We start from the raw sequence: 20,973 nt of genomic DNA, 5'->3' as shown, positions 1-20,973 counted from the left end.
CGATAGATGGAACCCATATCCCTATCTTGGCACCAGAGCACCAGGGTACCCAGTACATAAACCACAAGGGTTACTTTTCAATGGTGCTGCAAACACTGGTGGATCACAGGGGACGTTTCACCAACATCAACGTGGGCTGGCTGAGAAGGGTTCATGATGCTCGCGTCTTCAGGAACGCTACTCTGTTTAAACAGCTGCAGCAAGGGACTTACTTCCCGGACCAGAAAATAACCGTTGGGGATGTTGAAATGCCTATAGTTATCCTTGGGGACCCAGCCTACCCCTTAATGCCATGGCTCATGAAGCCATACACAGGCAGCCTGGACAGGAGTCAGGAGCTGTTCAACTACAGGCTGAGCAAGTGCAGAATGTTCTCAGTGGTGGCAGATGACAGAACAAGGAGCAATGGTCTCAAGTTGCAGTGGGGGAGGTCCAGGTTGGATATTAGGAAACACTATTTCACTAGGAGGGTGGTGAAGCACTGGAATGCGTTACCTAGGGAGGTGGTGGAGTCTCCTTCCTTGGAGGTTTTTAAGGCCCGGCTTGACAAAGCCCTGGCAGGGATGATTTAGTTGGGAATTGGTCCTGCTTTGAGCAGGGGGTTGGACTAGATGACCTCTTGAGATCCCTTCCAACCCTGATATTCTATGATTCGATGGTGGTAGAATGTGCATTTGGCCGTTTAAAAGGTCGCTGGCGCACGTTACTGACTTGCTCAGAGCTCAGCCAAACCAATATCCCCATTGTTATTGCTGCTTGCTGTGTGCTCCACAATCTCTGTGAGAGTAAGGGGGAGACCTTTATGGCGGGGTGGGATGCTGAGGCAAATCGCCTGGCTGCTGATTACGTGCAGCCAGACACCAGGGCGATTAGAAGAGCACACTAGGAGGCGCGGCGCATCAGAGAAGCTTTGAAAACCAGTTTCATGACTGGCCAGGCTACTGTGTGAAAGTTCTGTTTGTTTCTTCTTGATGAAAACTCATTCTCTGTAGGCAACCCACCCTCCCCCTTCAATCACAGCTTGCTTTCAAAGGAAATAAAATCACTATAGTTTAAAAATCATGTATTCTTTATTAATTGATTATAAAAAGGGGGAGAGAACTGACAAGGTAGCCCGGGTGGGGTTTGGGAGGAGGATCGGAGGGAAGGAAAAGGCCACTTAAAAAAAAGTTAAAATAATGACAGCCTTTTGCTTGGGCTGTCCACTGGGGTGGAATGGGCACGGAGCCTCCCCCGCCCAGCATTCTTACACGTCTGGGTAAGGAGGCTATGGAACATGGGGAGGGGGAAGGGGGGTTATACAGGGGCTGTAGTGCTAGTCTGTGATAGCGCTGCCGTTCCTGAAGCTCCACCAGATGCCGGAGCGTGTCTGTTTGCTCACGCAGCAGCCCCAGCGTTGCATCCTGCCTCCTCTGATCTTCCTGCCGCCACCTCTCATCTCGAGCGTCCCTTCTGTCCTCACGTTCACTGGCATCTTTCCTATACTTTGAAACCGTGTCCTTCCACTCATTCAGATCAGCTCTTTCATTGCGGGTGGATTCCATGATTTCCGCGAACATCTCGTCTTGCGTCCTCTTTTTCCGACGTCTTATCTGAGATAGCCTTCGGGATGGAGGAGGGAGGATTGAAAAATTTGCAGCTGCTGGAGGGAGGGAAAAAAGGAGAGAATTTTTTAAAAAGATACATTTTACAGAACAATGCTTATACTCTTTCACAGTGAACAACGCTATTCAGATTACATAGCACATGTGATTTCTGTGCAAGGTCGCATTTTGCCTCTTAATATTGAGTGCCTGTGGCTTTGCTGCTAGAGATCACAGATGCAGGTCCGGGCAACAGAATTCGGCTTGCATGCGGCCATGGTAAGCCATTGTCTTTCGGCTTCTGCGTCCTCCTTTCCCACATACCAAGTAAAGCCCGTTGAGTGCTGCGGTTTTCCTGTTAACTTTCAGCAGCAGAAAACAAACTAACCCCCCCTCCATCCAATTCTCTGGGATGATCGCTTTATCCCTCCCCCCACTGCGTGGCTGGTATCAGGGAAGATCCCTGCTAGCCACACATGAAAAGCTCAGCGCCAATCCCCCCCCCCGCCCTCCTGCACTTGGCTTACTACAGGAAAGGATTTCTTTTCAGCCACAGGCAAACAGCCCACTAGGAAGGGCCACCTCTGTCCCCTTAATTAAATTCCCGTATTTCAACCAGGTTACCATGAGCGATATCACTCTCCTGAGGATTACACAGCGAGATAAAGAACGGATGTTGCTTGAATGCCAGCAAACACCGGGACCATACGCTGCCAGGCTTTGTCATGCAATGATACCAGATTACTTGCTGCAAGCATGGCATGGTCAAGTGTCCTACCATGGAGGACGGAATAAGGCTGCACTGCCCAGAAACCTTTTGCAAAGGCTTTTGGAGTACCTCCAGGAGAGCTTCATGGAGATGTCCCTGGAGGATTTCCGCTCCATCCCCAGACACGTTAACAGACTTTTCCAGTAGCTGTACTGGCCGCGAATGCATCCCAAGTCCTCAGGGCAAATTAATCATTAAAAAACGCTTGCTTTTAAACCATGTTTTATATTTTAAAAGGTAAACTCACCTGAGGTCCCTTCCATGGGGTCATGGTCTTGGGTACTGGCTTGGAAGGCTTGAGAGGATACTTCAGTCAGTCTGAGAAAAAGATCCTGGCTGTTGGGGAGAACGGAGTGCTGTGTGCTCTCCGCAAACTCGTCCTCCTCCTCCTCCTCTTCCTGTCCGCAGAATCCTCAGGTGTGGCTGATGAGATTACCCCCGCCACAGAATCCACGGTCAGAGGTGGGGTAGTGGTGGCGGCCTCCCCTAGAATTGCATGCAGCTCGGCGTAGAAGCGGCATGTCTGCGGCTCTGACCCGGAGCGACCGTTTGCCTCCTTTGTTTTCTGATAGGCTTGTCTGAGCTCCTTGACTTTCACGCGGCACTGATGTGAGTCCCTATTGTGGCCTCTCTCCATCATGCCCTTGGAGATTTTTTCAAAAGTTTTGGCATTTCGTCTTTTCGAACGAAGTTCTGCTAGCACTGAATCCTCTCCCCATATAGCGATCAGATCCAGTACCTCCCGTACGGTCCATGCTGGTGCTCTTTTTCGATTATTGGCCTGCATGGTTACCTGTGCTGATGAGCTGTCTGTGGTCACCTGTGCTCTCCTGTGCTGGGCAAAGAGGAAATGAAATTCAAATGTTCGCGGGGCTTTTCCTGTCTACCTGGCCACTGCATCCGAGTTCAGATTGCTGTCCAGAGCGGTCACAATGGTGCACTGTGGGATAGCTCCTGGAGGTCAATACCATCGAATTGCGGCCACACTAAGCCTAATTTGAAATGACAATATCGATTTTGGCGCTACTCCACTCGTCGGGGAGGAGTATAGAAATCGATTTTAAGAGCCCTTTATTTTGAAATAAATGGCTTCGTTGTGTGGACGGGTGCAGGGTTAATTTGATTTAACACTGCTAATTTCGAATTAAACTCATAGTGTAGACCAGGCCAAAGAGTGATGCTATGGGTGTTGGAACCCTACAGTGTTTCCGTTTTCTCCTTGACTATCCGAGCCTGTCCTCATACTGGATTCGCTGACAACTTCCAGGACTTGGGGAATGGGAGGTGTGGTGGTTTGAAAAGTGTGAATTGGGAGTGCTTTTTTCCAGGTAAGCCTTGAGTTGTTGATTGGAGGGAAGGCTTTGAGCCAGGACAACTGCTTCGAGCCAGCAGCTTTATAAAAAAGCAGCCAGCTACGAAGTGAGTGAGCTGCGAACCGAGGAGAAGCAAACAGAGGGAGTTTGCCTGCAGGGAGTTCCTACAGAGTTTTTGCCTTTCAGGCTTCTGTGAGCTGTAAATATAGCATCTGAAGAGGCTCTTAGAAGGAAGACAATATGGATAGTGAGCGATCAGCTGTTCTGACCTGTACAGGATGTGTCACGTTTGTCTTTCTCCCAGAGGATAGAAGTGACTTCATCTACGAAGTGCAAGCTGGTCTCAATATTGGAAGAGAAGGTTAAAGGACTAGAGACCCAAGTATCAACCCTGCGTTGCATCACAGAAAATGAAGACTTTCTGGATAGAAGTCAGCATTTGGTACTGCAGGCACAGCATGCTGAAGAATCAGAAAGTGCAGTGCAGAACGGGGAAGAAAATTGGCAGCATGTGACCTCCAGAAGAAGAAAGAGGAGAACCCATGTACCCCCGGTGCAGATAGAGGTAAGAAAATGTTTTCAGACTCTGCACAGATACTATGGTAGAGAATAGTTTGGAAGAGTCATCTGAGGGAAGGGATCAGAAGGAGACCCCATCAACCGGAAGGCATGGGATGCATTGTCCTAGGGATGGGGGTTCCATGACCACCACTCCCAAGAGGAGGGACGGAGTCATCCATCTGCTGTCCAGACCAGGAAACTTGAGAAGTGTGCTGCTTGCCCGGAGCTAGAATTCAGGACGTGACGGTGTGTCTGCCGAGACTGATCATGCCCTTGGACTGCTACCCCTTCCTACTTCTCCATGTGGGCATGAATGATACTGCCAAGAATGACCTTGAGCAGGTCACTGCAGAGTATGTGGCTCTGAGAAGAAGGATAAAGGCATTTGAGGTGCAAGTCGTGTTCTCGTCCATCCTCTCTGTTGAAGGAAAAGGCCCAGGTAGGGACCATCGAATTGTGGAAGTAAATGCGTGGTTGCGCAGGTGGTGTTGGAGAGAGGGCTTCGGATTCTTTGACCATAGGATGTTGTTCCAGGAAGAAGGATTGCTAGGAAGTGATGGGATCCGGCTAACAAAGAGCGGGAAGAGCATCTTCACAGGCAGGCTTGCTAACCTAGTGAGGAGGGCTTTAAACTAGGTTCACTGGGAGACCTAAGCCCTGAGGTAAGTGGGGAAGTGGGATACCGGGAGGAAACTCAAGGAGGAGGGTGCAACAGGGGAGGCCTCCTGATTCAAACTGAGAAAGTAGGGTAATCGGCTAGTTATCTTAAGTGCCTGTATACGAATGCAAGAAGCCTGGGAAACAAGCAGGAAGAATTGGAAGTCCTGGTACAGTCAAAGAACTATGATGTGATTGGAATAACAGAGACTTGGTGGGGTAACTCACATGACTGGAGCACTGTCATGGATGGGTATAAACTATTCAAGAAGGACAGAAGGGAGAGAAAAGGTGGAGGAGTTGCAATGTATGTAAGAGAGCAGTATGATTGCTCAGAGCACCAGTCTGAAGCTGGAGAAAAGCCTGTTGACAGTCTTTGGGTTAAGTTTAGAGGTGAGAGCAACAAGGGTGATGCCGTGGTGGGCGTCTGCTATAGACCACCAGACCAGGGAGCTTTCTTCTCTCTAGATGAGGCTTTCTTCGGACCACTAACAGAAGTTTCCAGATCAGAGGCCCTGGTTCTCATGGGGGACTTCAATCATCTTGACATCTGCTGGGAGAGCAATACAGCAGTGCACAGACAATCCAGGAAGTTTTTGGAGAGTGTTGGGAACAACTTCCTGGTGCAAGTGCTGGAGGAACCACCTAGGGACCGTGCTCCTCTTGACCTGCTGCTCACAAAGAGAGAATAATTGGTAGGGGAAGTAGAAGTGGGTGGCAACCTGGGTAGCAGTGACCATGAGATGGTCGAGTTCAGGATCCTGAGAAAAGGCAGAAAGGAGAGCAGCAGAATATGGACCCTGGACCCTTGCAGCTAGCAAGGGATGTAAAGGTTAAAAGGAAGGGTTTCTGCAGATATGTTAGCAAGAAGAAGAAGGTCAGGGAAAGTGTGGGACTCTTACTGAATTGGGGAGGCAACCTAGTGACAGATAATGTGGAAAAAGCTGAAGTACTCAATGCTTTTTTTGCCTCCGTCTTCACAGACAAGGTCAGCTTCCAGACTGCTGGATTGGGCAGCACAGTATGGGGAGGAGGTGAGCAGCCGTCAGTGGTGAAAGCACAGGTAAAGGACTATTTAGAAAAGCTGGACATGCACAAGTCCATGGGGCCGGATACAATGCATCCGAGGGTGCTGAGGGACTTGGCTGATGTGATTGCAGAGCCATTGGCCATTATCTTTGAAAACTTGTGCCCATCTTTAAAAAAGGGAAGAAGGAGAATCTGGGGAACTACAGACCGATCAGCCTCATCTCAGTCCCCGGAAAAATCATGGAGCAGGTCCTCAACTAATCCATTTTGAAGCACTTGGAGGAGAGGAAGGTGATCAGGAAGAGTCAACATGGATTCACCCAGGGCAAGTCATGCCTGACCAACCTGATTGCCTTCTGTGACGAGAGAACCTGCTCTGTGGATATGGGGAAAGCGGTGGATGTGATATACCATAATATACTTTAGCAAAGCTTTCGATACGGTCTCCCACAGTATTCTTGCCAGCAAGTTAAAGGAGTATGGATTGGATGAATGGACTATAAGGTGGATAGAAAGCTGGCTAGATTGTTGGGCTCAACGGGTAGTGATCAACGGCTCGATGTCTGGTTGGCAGCCGGTATCAAGCAGAGTGTCCCAGGGGTCGGTCCTGGGGCCGGTTTTGTTCAAAATCTTCATTAATGATCTGGATGATGGGATGGATTGCACCCTCAGCAAGTTTGCGGATGACACTAAGCTTGGGGGAGAGGTAGATACCCTGGAGGGTAGGGATAGGGTCCAGAGTGGCGTAGACAAATTGGAGGATTGGGCCAAAAGAAATCTAATGAGGTTCAAAAAGGACAAGTGCAGAGTTCTGCACTTAGGACGGAAGGATCCCATGTACCACTACAGGCTGGAGACCGACTGGCTAAGCAGCAGTTCTGCAGAAAAGGACCTGGGGATTACAGTGGACGAGCAGCTGGATATGAGTCAGCAGTGTGCCCTTGTTGCCAAGAAGGCTAACAGCATATTGGGCTGCATTGCCAGCAGAGCATTGCCAGCAGTAGGAGCATTGCCAGCAGAAGGAGGGAAGTGATTATTCCCCTCTATTCGGCACTGGTGAGGCCACATCTGGAGTATGGCATCTAGTTTTGGGCCCCCCACTACAGAAAGGATGTGCACAAATTGGAGAGAATCCAGCGGAGGGCAATGAAAATAATTAGGGGGCTGAGGCACGTGACTTAGGAGGAGAAGCTGAGGGAACTGGGGTTATTTAGTCTGCAGAAGAGAAGAGTGAGGGAGGATTTGATAGCAGCCTTCAACTACCTGAAGGGGGGTTCCAAAGAGGATGGAGTTAGGCTGTTCTCAGTGGTGGCAGATGACAGAACAAGGAGCAATGGTCTCAAGTTGAAGTGGGGGAGGTCTAGGTTGGATATTACGAAAAACTATTTCATTAGGAGGGTGGTGAAGCACTGGAATGGGTTACCGAAGGAGGTGGTGGAATCTCCTTTCTTAGAGGTTTTTAAGGCCTGGCTTGACAAAGTCCTGGCTGGGATGATTTAGTTGGGGTTGGTCCTGTTTTGAGCAGGGGGTTGGACTAGATGATCTCCTGAGGTCTCTTCCAACTCTAATCTTCTATGATTCTATGATGAGAGAAAAACTATTTTTCCCCCATGTAGTGTTGCCCTCCACCTATCAGCGGCAACTTTTGCAGCAGTCATTTGCTCTCGTTGTTTTTGTTTTTTACTCCTCTGTCTGCCAGCTCCTTCCACACTCAGTGCAGCAGAACTGGGAGGCATGAGGCCTGTGGCTGCACTACAGAAACAAAATATGCTCAACAACAGGTGAATGCAGCTGCTCGGTCTCCCTCCGAGCAACTAACTCAGTCAGCTGAGCTAAACTTTGCTGTCGAGCAAGCAAACTTTGCTACCACAGATGTTGAGTGTGGTTGACTCTGTCCCACAAAAACAAGACACCTGTTTAATGTCAGTTGAAGGGGTGTAGGAGAAGCAGGATTTGACACCTCCTGTTAAACATTGCCCAGCTTCATAGTGTAGACATGGCCAGAGAAAAGGAGCAGGAGTAGCCGTGGTCAGGATAATGGAGAGGGGAAAAAAGGATCCACTGCTGCAATGGCCCTTCCTTCCAAGTCAAATAGTGGCTTGGTAATAGAAATCCTATGGGTGCCCAGTGATGGATGCATTAGAAAACCCTAACTATGATGGTGGCAGCACTAACCGCCATGTTTTGCTGACAAGATTGTACTCTGTCCCATGGAACATACACTGTAGGCTTGGGAGAGGCAGTCGGTTTTCAGCTCAGTAGGCTGTGGAGCCATGGATATCGGTCACATCACTGAGATTATATACTTTGATCTCAGAAGGAAAAAGAGATTGACAAGTAATTTATTCTACCAGAGTGTATAAACATTTGTGTAGGGGAAGTCTACTTGCTTTTCTGATGCCTGATGAAAGGCTCTATAGCAGAGAGAGAGATGATAAGGACAGGGATAAAAGGACTGTGTGGAGCAATGATAGCCACCCCACCTGGGCTGGCTTTTAAATTGTTTCCAGGCACAATGAGCTAGCAGATCACTATGTGGTTGGGGCCTCCAAGCATCCCAACAATTTACAGCACTTTCTTTGAAAGGTGTGTTTTTTACATAGCCATAAAATATATCAAAGATGTTTAGTATTCCTACCTATTTCGCTACTATGTGAAAGGAAAACAAATCAGTGGTGTTCTGAAATAACAGGTAGTGCACCATCGCCACCTTGTGTTATAATGAGAGAGTAGAGTTGAAGATTGGTTGATAAAAGAGAAAATACAATATCCCATTCAGCATGGGTGGATGCTGGTACCCACACACTCCTCATTGAGTTGACTGGGGTTCTGCACAGGAGCAGTAGTCTGCCTGCATGGAACTCATTGCAGGACTGCGGCCAATGTCCCCAAGTTTGTAAATGAGGATGTGAGAATTTCACTTTTATTTTAATAAGATAATTTGCAGGGTTTAAGTGGCCATTGGGTATATTTGATATGCATTTATTAAATATTTGAAAAACGTTCCGTGTATATGGTATACATAGACATCTACATACAGGAAGGTATACATAGACATCTACATACAGGAAGCACATACATACACATTGTACATAAAGACTTTATGTATTTCGATTATATCCTTGTATCCTTCTTGATTTGTTGCTTGTATTCTTAGAGTGTGAGCTCTACAAGGTAACCTTGACTGAGTTTCCCTCTGTCAGTGGTGGTCAACCTGTGGCTCGTGGGCCGCATGCGGCCCATCAGGGTAATCCGCTACTGGGTTGCCAGACTGTTTGTTTACATCTGTGCAGCTGCCCGCAGCTCCCAGTGGCTGCGGTTTGCTGTTCCTGGCCAATGGGAGCTGCAGGAAGTGACAGCCAGGCTCGTGCCACTTCCTGCAGCTCCTATTGGCTGGGAACGGTGAACTGTGGCCACTGGGAGCTGCGGGCAGCTGCGCAAATGTAAACAAATGGTCTGGCGGCCCGCCAGCGGATGCGGGCCGCAGGTTGCCCACCGCTGCTCTATGTATAGACAGTGCTCCAGAAAACTGTGGTTGGTTATCTTTGTATAAATAATAATGTTTTTTGCATTTTGTCAGCTGTGCTGCTGAGAAATTAGAATACAAAATGTCATCAGGGGAGTTGACTAATTCTTAAAAAAACCCAGCAGGTTTGGGTGTGCATTATTAAAAAGTGGTATGGATTTTTTGTTAACTATATTAATACATACCTTATTTTCTTTTTTTAATTGAAAATGTCTTAAAAAATTTTTTTTTTGCTTAATGGATTCAGGAGCATTGCTATGTTTATAATTTTTGCAATGAATACAAATGTACTTTGACTGGGTAGTGCATATGGGATAGCAGACCTCATCCCATCTATGCCCTCAGTTGTTTTGTTACAAGGACCATCTTGAATTTTTGGCCATCTCAAGCTGTGATTACGGAATGTGGGGTGTGCTTGGCATCTCACATTCTAATTTATCCCTTCAAAACCTGAGAAGTCCAGATTTCTCTGGATTTTGCTGGATTTCTTGCAGAAAAGTTAGCCACATTTCCTTGTTTCCTATTTTGATAGAGGCTAACGCTTTCTCTTTCAAAGCAAAGACATGATTAGTTTTCTTTTTAAAATTTAGTATGAATACTAAGTACTGTACTAATATTAAGAATATTAATATACTCAATAGCATTTCTGCATTGCTGGACTTTCTAGTACTTTGGTTTCTCAAATGTCATGTTTCATTAATTATGGTTTTAAAAAAATAATATTAAATATCTGTACTAACAAAACTAGGATGGAAGGTACATTTTGAATATTTTCCAGAGGGATATCAGAGATGTAATCTGCCAATGATGTATAGTGATGAGAAGAATGCTCCAGAGTCAGGGTCCCTCCCTCCTATCCTTTCTATATTATTCCTATGTTCAACCCCACCAATATCCATTTCTATAACAGGATGTAGAGTACAGATTTGGGCAGAATAATGTGCAAATTTCCAGGTTTTGAAAAACCTTAATAGTGCCATATAAATGAATCGAGTTGAGGGGAATCCGTTTGCAGTGCTACTACAAAGTTGATATCTTATCTGAAATACCAGTGCAACATTGATGTGACCAGAAATGTTACTTAGTATGTAGGGTGACCAGATGTCCCGATTTTATAGGGACAGTCCTGATTTTTGGGTCTTTTTCTTATATAGGCTCCTATTACCCCCCACACCCGTCTCGATTTTTCACACTTGCTATCTGGTCACCCTACTAGTGTGAAAGAACCCCACAGCCTTTTTCTTTGTGAAGCATTTAGTTTCCAAAGGTGGTCATGGTGGGTAAATTAACATTGAAATCTGTGTCTGAAACAAGAACAATTTCTTCTTTATTCATACCCGCCACACCACCTGTTTTTTCCTTGGAAATTGCTGAGTAAGACAGTTTATAGAAGAGTGAGTTTTCTTTTTCATTTATAGCCTTTCCTTCTGAAAATATTCATGTCTTTTTGACTTTCTGAATGTACAGACTGCTCTTGTTTATTGGTATGTTGATTTTACTTCATTTTGGCTAACTTGAATTTGTTACTTTGGGCTAAAGATTTTATCTTCTCTGTTTATCCCCATCCTGAATTTAATCTGTTCATTTGCTTCTCAAACGCCATTGGATTAAAGATCTGTTTTGTGTTTTGTTTTTGGTTTTGGTACAGGTTCAGCATAATGCAGATAAATCTACTATGTTGAAACTAGCAGATTTTGGCCTTGCAAAGAAGGTTACAAAACCCATATTTACTGTGTGTGGAACACCAACATATGTTGCCCCCGAAATACTTGCTGAGAAGGGTGAATATAATATCTTTATTTTTTTTTAAATCAATTACTCTACCTTTTCTGTTCATAAAATATTTCTGTGCATTGCTTGTCACTAAAGAAACCTCACTAACCTTCCTATTATTAATGTATTAATACTAAAATGTATATTCTTCTCAGATGACAAGAATCAAACTAGCATAGATTGTTTGTTAAAACTGTGTAAAGAAAGGAGGATTGTTTTGGTGTTACTCACTGAAGATTCCTGTTTTCTTCTACCTCATGGTCGAAGCCCCTACAACCTTATAGTCCCATCAGTGCAAGAGAAGGCAGTAAACCTGAATGGTCACACTAAGCAACAACCCAACATATTGGAAGATCAAGAGAGAGAAGGAAGATTTGAGGAGTTTCTTATCCAAATATATTCAAACCTGGAAAAGGTTTGGGGTTCAATTTGGCTCAGGGCATGAGTGTGCTGCTTGTGGTTCTTGTTTGTAGAGCAGACTCACCCATCTGTAATCATACAGAATTACAAAGGAAACTCGGGATCTGTTTACTGCTTGTGGAAGGGAATGTGAACCTAAAAAGAACTGGTTTACAAGGGTATTTTTTAAATGTATGCTGCATTTTTTCAATTAAGCTACAATAGACACTGGTGTTGTGACGCTGACAATGTTTGAAGAGGAAAGATGCTATGGAAGGACTATTATTATAAAATGATAGTATAGCGTAGTACACAGTTTGTCAAGAGGTGCCTTGGTCACTACTTCTTCCATTCACCACTCTTGGTCAGAAAACGGAGTTTCTGAGCAGCAGGCAAAGCTGTGGATCTATGCTGTTTCTTAAAGAATAAAGTAATATGAAGCTGGCAGTTCCTTGCAAGTCTGAGTTTTATCTCTAAAAGGTATTTTTGGTAAGAGGCATTTAACCTGTGGTATGAAAAATGGTATTTTCGTTTCTTTTCCCTAGGCTATGGACTGGAAGTAGACATGTGGGCTACTGGTGTGATACTCTATATTCTGCTGTGTGGCTTCCCTCCTTTCCGAAGTCAGGAGCGAGATCAGGAAGAACTGTTTCAAATCATACAGCTGGGTCACTATGAATTCCTTTCACCATACTGGGACAGTATTTCGGGTGGTAAGATTCATTACTTATAACCTACCTCAGGATCTTACATACTGTCGCAGTATTTTTTAAAACATGACTTTAGTCCTCAGTTCCTATCAACAGCGGTGTGTATAAAAATCAGATCTGATACATTTAAATTGGATATAATTCCCTTTCTGAAGAGCAAGGTTTTTTTCTGCAGTCTGGCTATAAATGTGTCTACAATTAAGGCATCAAAGCAGTACATTTGGTGATGTTAGAGTGTGAAGGTCTGTGCAAAAAGACACACAAGGATAATGTCCAAGGGAGACACCATGGCCCCATTGAAGTCAATGGGATTCCTCATCCAGTTTAGTACTTTTATCTGTCTGCAGTATCTCTTTTGAAAACCCTTGTTCAGGAGTGCCTTTATGCACATAGAACTTTGTTCTTCCACAGGCCTGGCACCAAGTAACCAAACCCGGCAGCCAAAAGCTCCCTCAATCGCTTGTCCTCCTCTGGTGCCTTACAGATTAAATCCTCTATCTTGGAAATTTGCCCTTTGTCTCTGCCCTCCTGGCTTCTCATGGGGGGACAATGGTGATGCCAAAAGACACATTAGGGATAGGTCACCTTGTTGTACTATGGGTCCTGTGCTATATAATTGGTTATGCTTTGGCTATATATAGTGTATGTTTTATAGTAAGAATTAAGGTAATAAAATAAATAAATAGAATAGTGAATACTAGTATTAGCCATTTTTTTTAAATTTATGTTTTGCAAGTAATAGAATTTTTATCTGTGTTTATGTTAATTAAATTAGAGGAATTTTGGAGGCCTAGGCCCCAATGTGGAAAAAAATAGTTACAAAATTTAGTAAGGTCTAATTTACGTCTTTCTCGTTCAACATAAAACACTATTTGTTATCTTTTGAAGGTGTCTGCAAAGAATGGTTTGTATGAATGAGGAATGTATGCATCAGGGAAAGATAAGGTGTGAAGGCCATTGTTGAAGCAGATGGCCAAGGGAGGAGAAGTAAAAAAACTGAAAAAATTCAAAGACGCCAGAGAACCATCAACTCGCATCCATGGTTGAGAAGGGGCAGATTAACGACCCTGAGGTGAAAGCTAGCATCCTTAAAACACAAAATAATTAATTAAATCAAAACCAGACCACTACCAAAATTGACAATAAAATCTTTCTGGTTACCTCGCATTATAAATCAGTGTACAAAATAAAACCCTTGCAAATGGGTATGCCTCTCCCTGCCTGCCACCACAAAACCATGCAGTAAAAATATATTGCTAGGCACATGCATCTAAAATAAACTATAAAATATAACCCGTGTTGTATATAATAAACAATGTGTATGTATTGTATCCTAAAAAACAATATTTGAAAAAAAATAACAGCATTAGCTAGCCACCAGTAAATAAGTGTAAATGCAATGCAGACATTTTATACATTAATAATCACACTTATTACCTTCCTAAGCTAAAAAAAGCCCGAAGTACCGTAATCGCCCCCTTAGTTAACTTCTCCATTTCCCTCAGTTTGAATTGGCAAAAATTAGCTAATCATTTGCTTCTAAAAGGAAAAGTCACTCAGTTTTTACAATAAACTCAAAAAAAAAAAAAAAAAGCAAATTCTCCAAATAACACATGCAAATAAAAATATAATTAAAATTGCTAATTCTAAAAAAAAAAAAACCTTACTGCATATCATTGGTATAATGTTTTTACAGACTGGTCTCCCGCTTTCAAAGGTATATTATCAATCATGCTTCATCCATTGTTAATTGTATTGGTACTATCCTGTATTTGCCTAATTAAAATGTTTTGTATGTGTTGCTAAATAAAAATGTTTGTCAAATTACAACCACATGCTCAAATTCTCTCCCAATACGTTGCTATAAAACAATTACCATATATACACGTTCATAAGCTGAATATTTTTGGTAAAAAAGTGACGCATCAAAGAGTGGGGGTCGGCTTATAAACGGGTCTACACCAAAATTTGATGATTTTAAACTCTCTGGAATCATTGAATTGAATATCCAATACATTGTCGTTTTGTTTACTTGGAGCGTCTGCAGGCAAGGAGCCCTTCTGCTCCCTGTGGCCGCGGTTCGCCGTTCTCAGCCAGTGGTAGCTTCGGGAAGCCCCACTTCCCGCAGCTCCCATTGGCTGGGAATGGCGAACCGCAGCCACAGGGAGCGGAGGGGCTCCATGCTTGCAGACGGTCCAAGTAAACAAAACGTCCTGACCCGCCAGCGGCTTATCCTGTCGGCCGGGAGCCAAAGTTTGTCCACCCCTGAAATATAGGGTCTGTTTATGAAAGGGTCATACAGTTTTTGCTGTTTTTACCTAACCATCTTGGGGGGTCGGCTTATAAACGAACGGGCTAATGAACGAGTAAATACGGTATATAAAATATGACCCACTCAAAAATTGTTCTCAAGGGGTCAAAAGGGGGATTATGTTGTACCATGGGTACTGTGCTATATAATTGGTGTATGTTTTGGCTCTATACAGTGTATGTTTTATAGTAAGAATTAAGGTAATAAAATAAATATATACTAGTATTAGCCATTTTCTTTTTATTTATGCCTTGCAAGTAACAGACAGAATCTTGTCTGTGTCTGTTAATTAAATGAGAAGAATTTCGGAGGCCCGGGCCCCAATGTTGAAAAAATAGTTACAGAATTTAGTAAGGTCCAATTTACAATGCCTTTCTTGTTCAACATAAAACACTGCTATTTGTTACCTTTTAAAGGTCTCTGCAAAAAACTGTTTGTGTAAATAAAAAATGTATGCATAAAAAAAAAAGTAAAGGCCATTATTAAAGCCAAATGGCCCAAAAAACACACCAACCCTTAAAAAACTCAAAAACCCCAAGAACCATCAACGCGCATTCATAGTTAAAAAGGGGCAAATTAACAACCCTCAGGTAAAGGCTAGCATCCTTAAAACAAAATAATTAATTAAATCAAAACCAAACAAAATACCCTCCCCCCCCCGAAGGTGTTTTGAGCCATCATTGGGTATTCACCCATGAAAGTTCCTGCTCCAATACGTCTGTTAGTCTATAAGGTGCCACAGGACTCTTTGCCACCCACTAAAAAGTAACCGGTCATAAACTATCACAGCAAAATCCATAAACTTCAACAACAACAAAAACCCAACTATAATAACAAAGAGCTTTGCCATGGGGCTTTGGGTTCATCTTGCCAGCAACTCCAAAAGCATCAAATCGCAACCAACAGAGCCTGGCTCCCCTCTGCAACCAATCTGGCTGGCCACTAAATTAATCCAAAGTCTAAACTAATAACTATAAACATCAACTGGCGAGACTGTGTGCGTGGTGTGTGTGTGTGTGACTAAAAAGCATATGCTAACTGCTTTATTCTCAATAAATGCAGCGTGTTGCCTTTTCCGTTATAAAAAAAAATCTCGTGTGCTTTTTATAAGCATAACAACCTCGTGGCATTAAATTCTGATTCCAGTCATTGCACTGACTCGGTGATAGTCATACATATTGTTATAGCAAAAGTAGTAAGAAAATGGAGATAACGTTTTATTTGGTTGTAACTGGACATCAGGCCATCAACATCATCACACTGTACTTTTTTTCCCCTTCTCCTATTTTTTTTTGGCATGAAATAGCAGCGAAAGATCTGATAACCAGGCTGTTGGTGATAGATCCTCAAAAGCGCTACACAGCTCAACAAGTTCTTCAGCACCCCTGGATCAGAACAGCTGGAAAAACGAACAGCAGAAACCTGCAGAGGGAAGTGACAATAAATATCGAGCGCCACTTTCGGAGCCAGCGCAGGAAGGGAGTTGTAGATGACGACACATGAAACCCCTTTTCGTTAATCGAGTACTCTTTGTTTTTTCCTTTCCTAAATGAATTGGGCCCATAGCTTGTTGTTGTTGTTGCTATTGTTGCTTGACCTTTTTTAGATTATGAGAATCTGGGAAAGTTCTGGAATTCCGAGGCCTGGTCCAGCTCCCACTGAAGTGACTGAGTCTTTCCACTGACTTCAGTGGGCACTGGATAGCTCTACACATGTCTTTTTTTTTTTAAACACTGAACTGGGCCTTTGTGTTACAAACTGTTTCTCTTTTATAGATTAAAAGTGTTTGCTTTTGCAGTTAACATCAGTAATGATTACAGAGTGTTTTCTGTACTTATTTTTATGGTAGCTGCCAGAAGTTTTGTGTTTATGGCACCTTGTTTTGGTAATATGTATATATACATACACACCCTGCACTTAACTTCTAGACCAAGCCTTTATACCAGTTACTGTTAGTGACAGAAATGATAAGTAAACAAAATATAAAGGAATATATCCTTTAGCTTTAGGTTATATTAAATATGATGCAAGCTACTTGTATTCAGTATAAATAGTGGTGAGTTGATCCAGGTAGAGAAAAATTTGAACCCCTCTTCTTTCAGCAGTGGGGTTCTATATTACAAGGTCAACTCAAACCTCTGTGATTTGGCTTATCATGTGAACACCTAAGTATGTATGAGGGACTAAAAATCCTTGCAGTCTTACTCACAAAATGAGTTAGCTAATTAGCTATTTTATGGTGTTAAGTATTAGGAAACATCCTTCCTTGGTCTTTCTCAGAGACAGAGCAGTAGAGTGGACCATTGGTCTCTTATGGTATGCAATTCCTATGTTTCTACATTGGTTCTTGAGAGAAGGGAAGGATGTCATGGCTGGTAATTTTTCATGGCAGCTGTGCAAGATTGTTGTAACATTCTGCTATGTGCTGCTGAGGAGTCTCTTTTTTCCTTCTTTGGGGGAAAAAAAAGTCTGGGAGGGTGAACAATTTCTGTGGGAACTCGGGCTCTCTTTTATGAGGTGGAGTGTGGAGAATAGTTACTCGGTGTTTTTTGAAGACCAGATTACTCCTCTCAGATCCACACTGGTGGTTCTGGCTTACATAAGAACATAACATAAGAACGGCCGTACCGGGTCAGACCAAAGGTCCATCTAGCCCAGTATCCTGTCTGCCGACAGTGGCCAATGCCAGGTGCCCCAGAGGGAGTGGACCTAACAGGCAGTGATCAAGTGATCTCTCTCCTGCCATCCATCTCCATCCTCTGACAGACAGAGGCTAGGGACACCATTCCTTACCCATCCTGGCTAATAGCCATTAATGGACTTAACCACCATGAATTTATCCAGTTCTCTTTTAAACGCTGTTATAGTCCAAGCCTTCACAACCTCCTCAGGTAAAGAGTTCCACAAGTTGACCGTGCGCTGCGTGAAGAAGAACTTCCTTGTATTTGTTTTAAACCTGCTGCCTATTAATTTCATTTGGTGACCCCTAGTTCTTGTATTATGGGAATAAGTAAATAACTTTTCCTTATCCACTTTTTCCACATCACTCATGTGGCTTCCAGTATTCTCATGTGCTGCAGGAGGGGAAAAAGTTGTGGGACTTTTCTAAGCTCTCCTTAGCCCCTTCTCTGATTGTTTTCCTCCTGTCAACATAATAATTTCCCTCCTCCTCCCTCCTCTGCTTAATCATCTTTTAACTCTTCTGGTGTCTGTTGCTGGCCTCCTTCCTCTTGCCACCTTCTCCTGGTGGCTTATGCCCCTCTTCCCTGGTGTTTTACTTGGCTAGTCTACAAGTATGAATAATGGGATGAAATTAAATAAAAACGAAAATCAGGAAAATAGTTCCTATTATTCTATGGGAAAGTCTCCCAAGGGAAGTGGAAAAATCTTTAGTTTTTGAGTTATTTAAAACCTGACTGGATAAAGTAAAAAAAAAAAAAAAAATCTGTCGGGAAAAATCTGGTCCAGGGAATGAGTCTGACCTAATATATCTTTTGTATCCCTGAGTTATTTGTTATCCAACCAAAATCAACAAGCACATCTGTTGTCTGTTTCTGGTAAAATTGTCCAACAGCTCACATATGGTAGTTAACAATACTGACATTTAAAATGTTTATTAATATTAGCTTTGATTTAATAGCTCATTGATATGAAGGGGGCACACTCAGAGCTATTGTTTCAGTATTTTTGTCTATAGATACAGTAAAACAATGTTGTATTGTTTCATAATCAGAAGGATATTTTGGTACCCATAAGGACTAGAATATTTTTTTAAGTTGAAAGTTTAAACTCATGGGACTGCCAGGAAAATGAAAGGTGTTGCATCATGTGTCCGTTCTAACAAAGCGTTCTGCAGCAAGAATAAAATGTCAGAATTGAGATCTGGTAAGTGGCCGGAGAGAAGAATTGCGCCTTCAATATTTATAATCAAGTTGAACTGGCTTATGTTTAATACTTACTGAATTAAAGGTTGCTGTGGAATTCAACTACTAATCAGAACTCTCAGATCTTTAAACTATGCCAATAATTATATTTAATTGATATTCTGTACATTTGTGTCTTGGCCCTGATTAAGGAAAGCATCCCTTTTCAGGAAAGAAGTAAAGCATGGGTTCAAGTGCTTTCCTGAACACGGATGGGTTTAAGCATGTGTGTAAGTGCCTTCCTGAGTCAGGGCCCTAAAGAGCTCCAGTATTCTGGAGGCCTTGTGTGGTAATTGTGTGTAAGTGATAATTTTCCCTCTGTAAATTTATTAATTCTTTGACAGGAAACTATTGGAAAACACAGCTTCTAACTTGCAATATCAGATATTGCAATTCTCTTAATTTACTTGATATTTTAATGTAAGAATAAGCTTGAAGTGACATTTTTTAGGTGCAGTGAATCTGCCAGTCTGGATTTCAGACTACTGGGTTGTCTGATCACCTTTAAGAAATTGTGTGTAACAGCTTTATGGTACAGAAGAGACAGGACGCACTAGTGATTAATGTAAAAGGAATTCTTATTTCTGCTGCTACAAGGACAGGTTCTTGTCATTCTCTCTGGCTCTCTAGGTCCTAGGTTGACTAAACACAGCCTATACTGCCTAATGTCATTGCACACAATCCTGGCCCTGGACTATGCAATTATGGAAGGGAATGCTAATATACTACACTATGAAGGAAGCACTGAAGAATTTTACTATTGGTCTTGCACAGGACAAAAGGAGACACTCAGCCATGGATTCCAATCATCTGCCTCAACTGAGATGTTGAGGAAGCATCTCAGTGCTCCTCCTCGGGGCTTTCACCTTGTCCTTTCCCTTCCCTTTTAGCTATTCTCTTCTTTTCTTTTCTTCCCTTGTTTCCAGGGCCCAGTCTCTGCAGCGCTACACTCACCAGTTCTGTGGATTCAGAGGCCTAGAGTGGTCTAATCCAAGAACCTGAAACAATGAGTAGGCAGGGGGTCAGAATGTTTTGCTTGCCCAGTACCACCAAAGATCCCCTGCTCATGCTGACATTTAACAAGATGGAGGAGGAGTCAGCCAAAGAAAGCTAGCAAAGGCAGGGAATCTGTGAAAGCCCCTCAGTCTTGAGGGCTTGCAACCCTCCCCACATCTAATACTATCTCTTCTCAAGCACTCCCCTTCCTATTCTAAGACCTTCCAACCCAGATCCAGTCTTTATGGTGCATAGATCCCAAATTTTCTTCTATATGGATATGTTCATTGGAGGGAGCTTTTCCCCACTTGCATTTGTCTTTTTTTTACCTCCTCCCCCCGCTTTCAGCAATCTTCTCTGATCTCCCTCCTATGGTTCCCTGAGATTGAGTCACCTTCCCCTTAGATTTGGACCATCGTGAGCCAGTTTCTTTGCCTCAGCAAAGCAAAGCAAAAAAACCCAAACCAACCAAACAAACAAAACAAACAAACCACAAACCACACAGGAAAATAGCCAAAAGCAAGAGAAGACTAAAGCCCGCATTGAGATCTCATTCTCACTTTTCCTCTTCATCCTCCTGAGGAGAGTGAAATTTCTTTTTCCTCCTTGTCTTCCTCTGCTCATACTGCCAGACTATTCCATTAGAATAAATATTAAAACTAATTACCAGTGTCCTTATGATTCTGAACATTAAAAAGGAAAAATCCAGGAAAGACTCTTTTAAAAAGAAAAATTAAGGGTGAAATAGGATTCTGTATTCCAGATGCTGTGGAAATCAATAGCATCTCCCTAAAAAGGAAAAACAATCTAGCAATGGGGTTTGCTAGATACTTTATCAAATTGAAGAGGACGACAAGCAAAAGTATGTTTCTTTCCTTTAAGCTGATGTGGTTAATATTGCGTTTTTCTCACCTCATAAGCTATGATGTTGAAGGCTAAATCCAAACTGTACTTTTGGTGGCAGTTACCATGACTCATAGACTCAGTGAGCTCGCAACTCTCTCCATTAGTACAATTCTCTTCGCTGATTAAATTCTTCCTTAATGAAGTTTCCCTCAGACCTCCTCCTCTCTTTGTGCCCAAAGGGCAATTCCCCCTTCCACCTTAACAAAAACATAGTATTGCCTTTCTTGGGTCCTAGTCCTCTCATCTATCTATATTTACATGTCTCCATTACTGTAATATCTCATTACCTCACAATCTTTAATGTATTTATCCTCAGAACAACCTTCTGAGGTAGGGAAGTATTGTTATCTGTATTTACAGATGGGGAACTGAGGCCCAGAGAGACTAAAGATGCAGATAGGAACCTAGCAGGAAAGTGCCTAAACAACTAACTAACTTGAAATCAGTGGATTTAGGCACCTAAATAACTTAAAAAATCTAGTCCTAACTGGTTTATACAAGGTCCCACAGGAAGTCT

At 43.0% G+C, this 20,973-nt stretch overlaps 1 protein-coding gene across 1 annotated transcript in view; it reads left to right on the top strand.

Annotated features, from left to right (window-relative positions):
* DCLK3 (doublecortin like kinase 3) overlaps window positions 1–17,955 on the top strand; it is a 46,135-nt gene extending 28,180 nt beyond the window's left edge. The window contains exons 3-5 of the mRNA XM_005302683.5: window positions 11,087–11,219; window positions 12,156–12,323; window positions 15,938–17,955. Of these exons, the coding sequence (XP_005302740.2) occupies window positions 11,087–11,219; window positions 12,156–12,323; window positions 15,938–16,134 (498 nt within the window). The 3' untranslated portion in view covers window positions 16,135–17,955. The remainder of the gene's footprint in view (window positions 1–11,086; window positions 11,220–12,155; window positions 12,324–15,937) is intronic.
* Window positions 17,956–20,973: the final 3,018 nt, after the last annotated feature.

This window comes from Chrysemys picta, chromosome 2, assembly GCF_011386835.1.
Source record: "Chrysemys picta bellii isolate R12L10 chromosome 2, ASM1138683v2, whole genome shotgun sequence".
In the NCBI taxonomy this organism is placed as follows: Eukaryota; Metazoa; Chordata; order Testudines; family Emydidae; genus Chrysemys; species Chrysemys picta.
The sequence above is the reverse complement of the archived record's forward strand: the minus strand, read 5'-3'. Positions and strand labels throughout refer to the sequence as shown.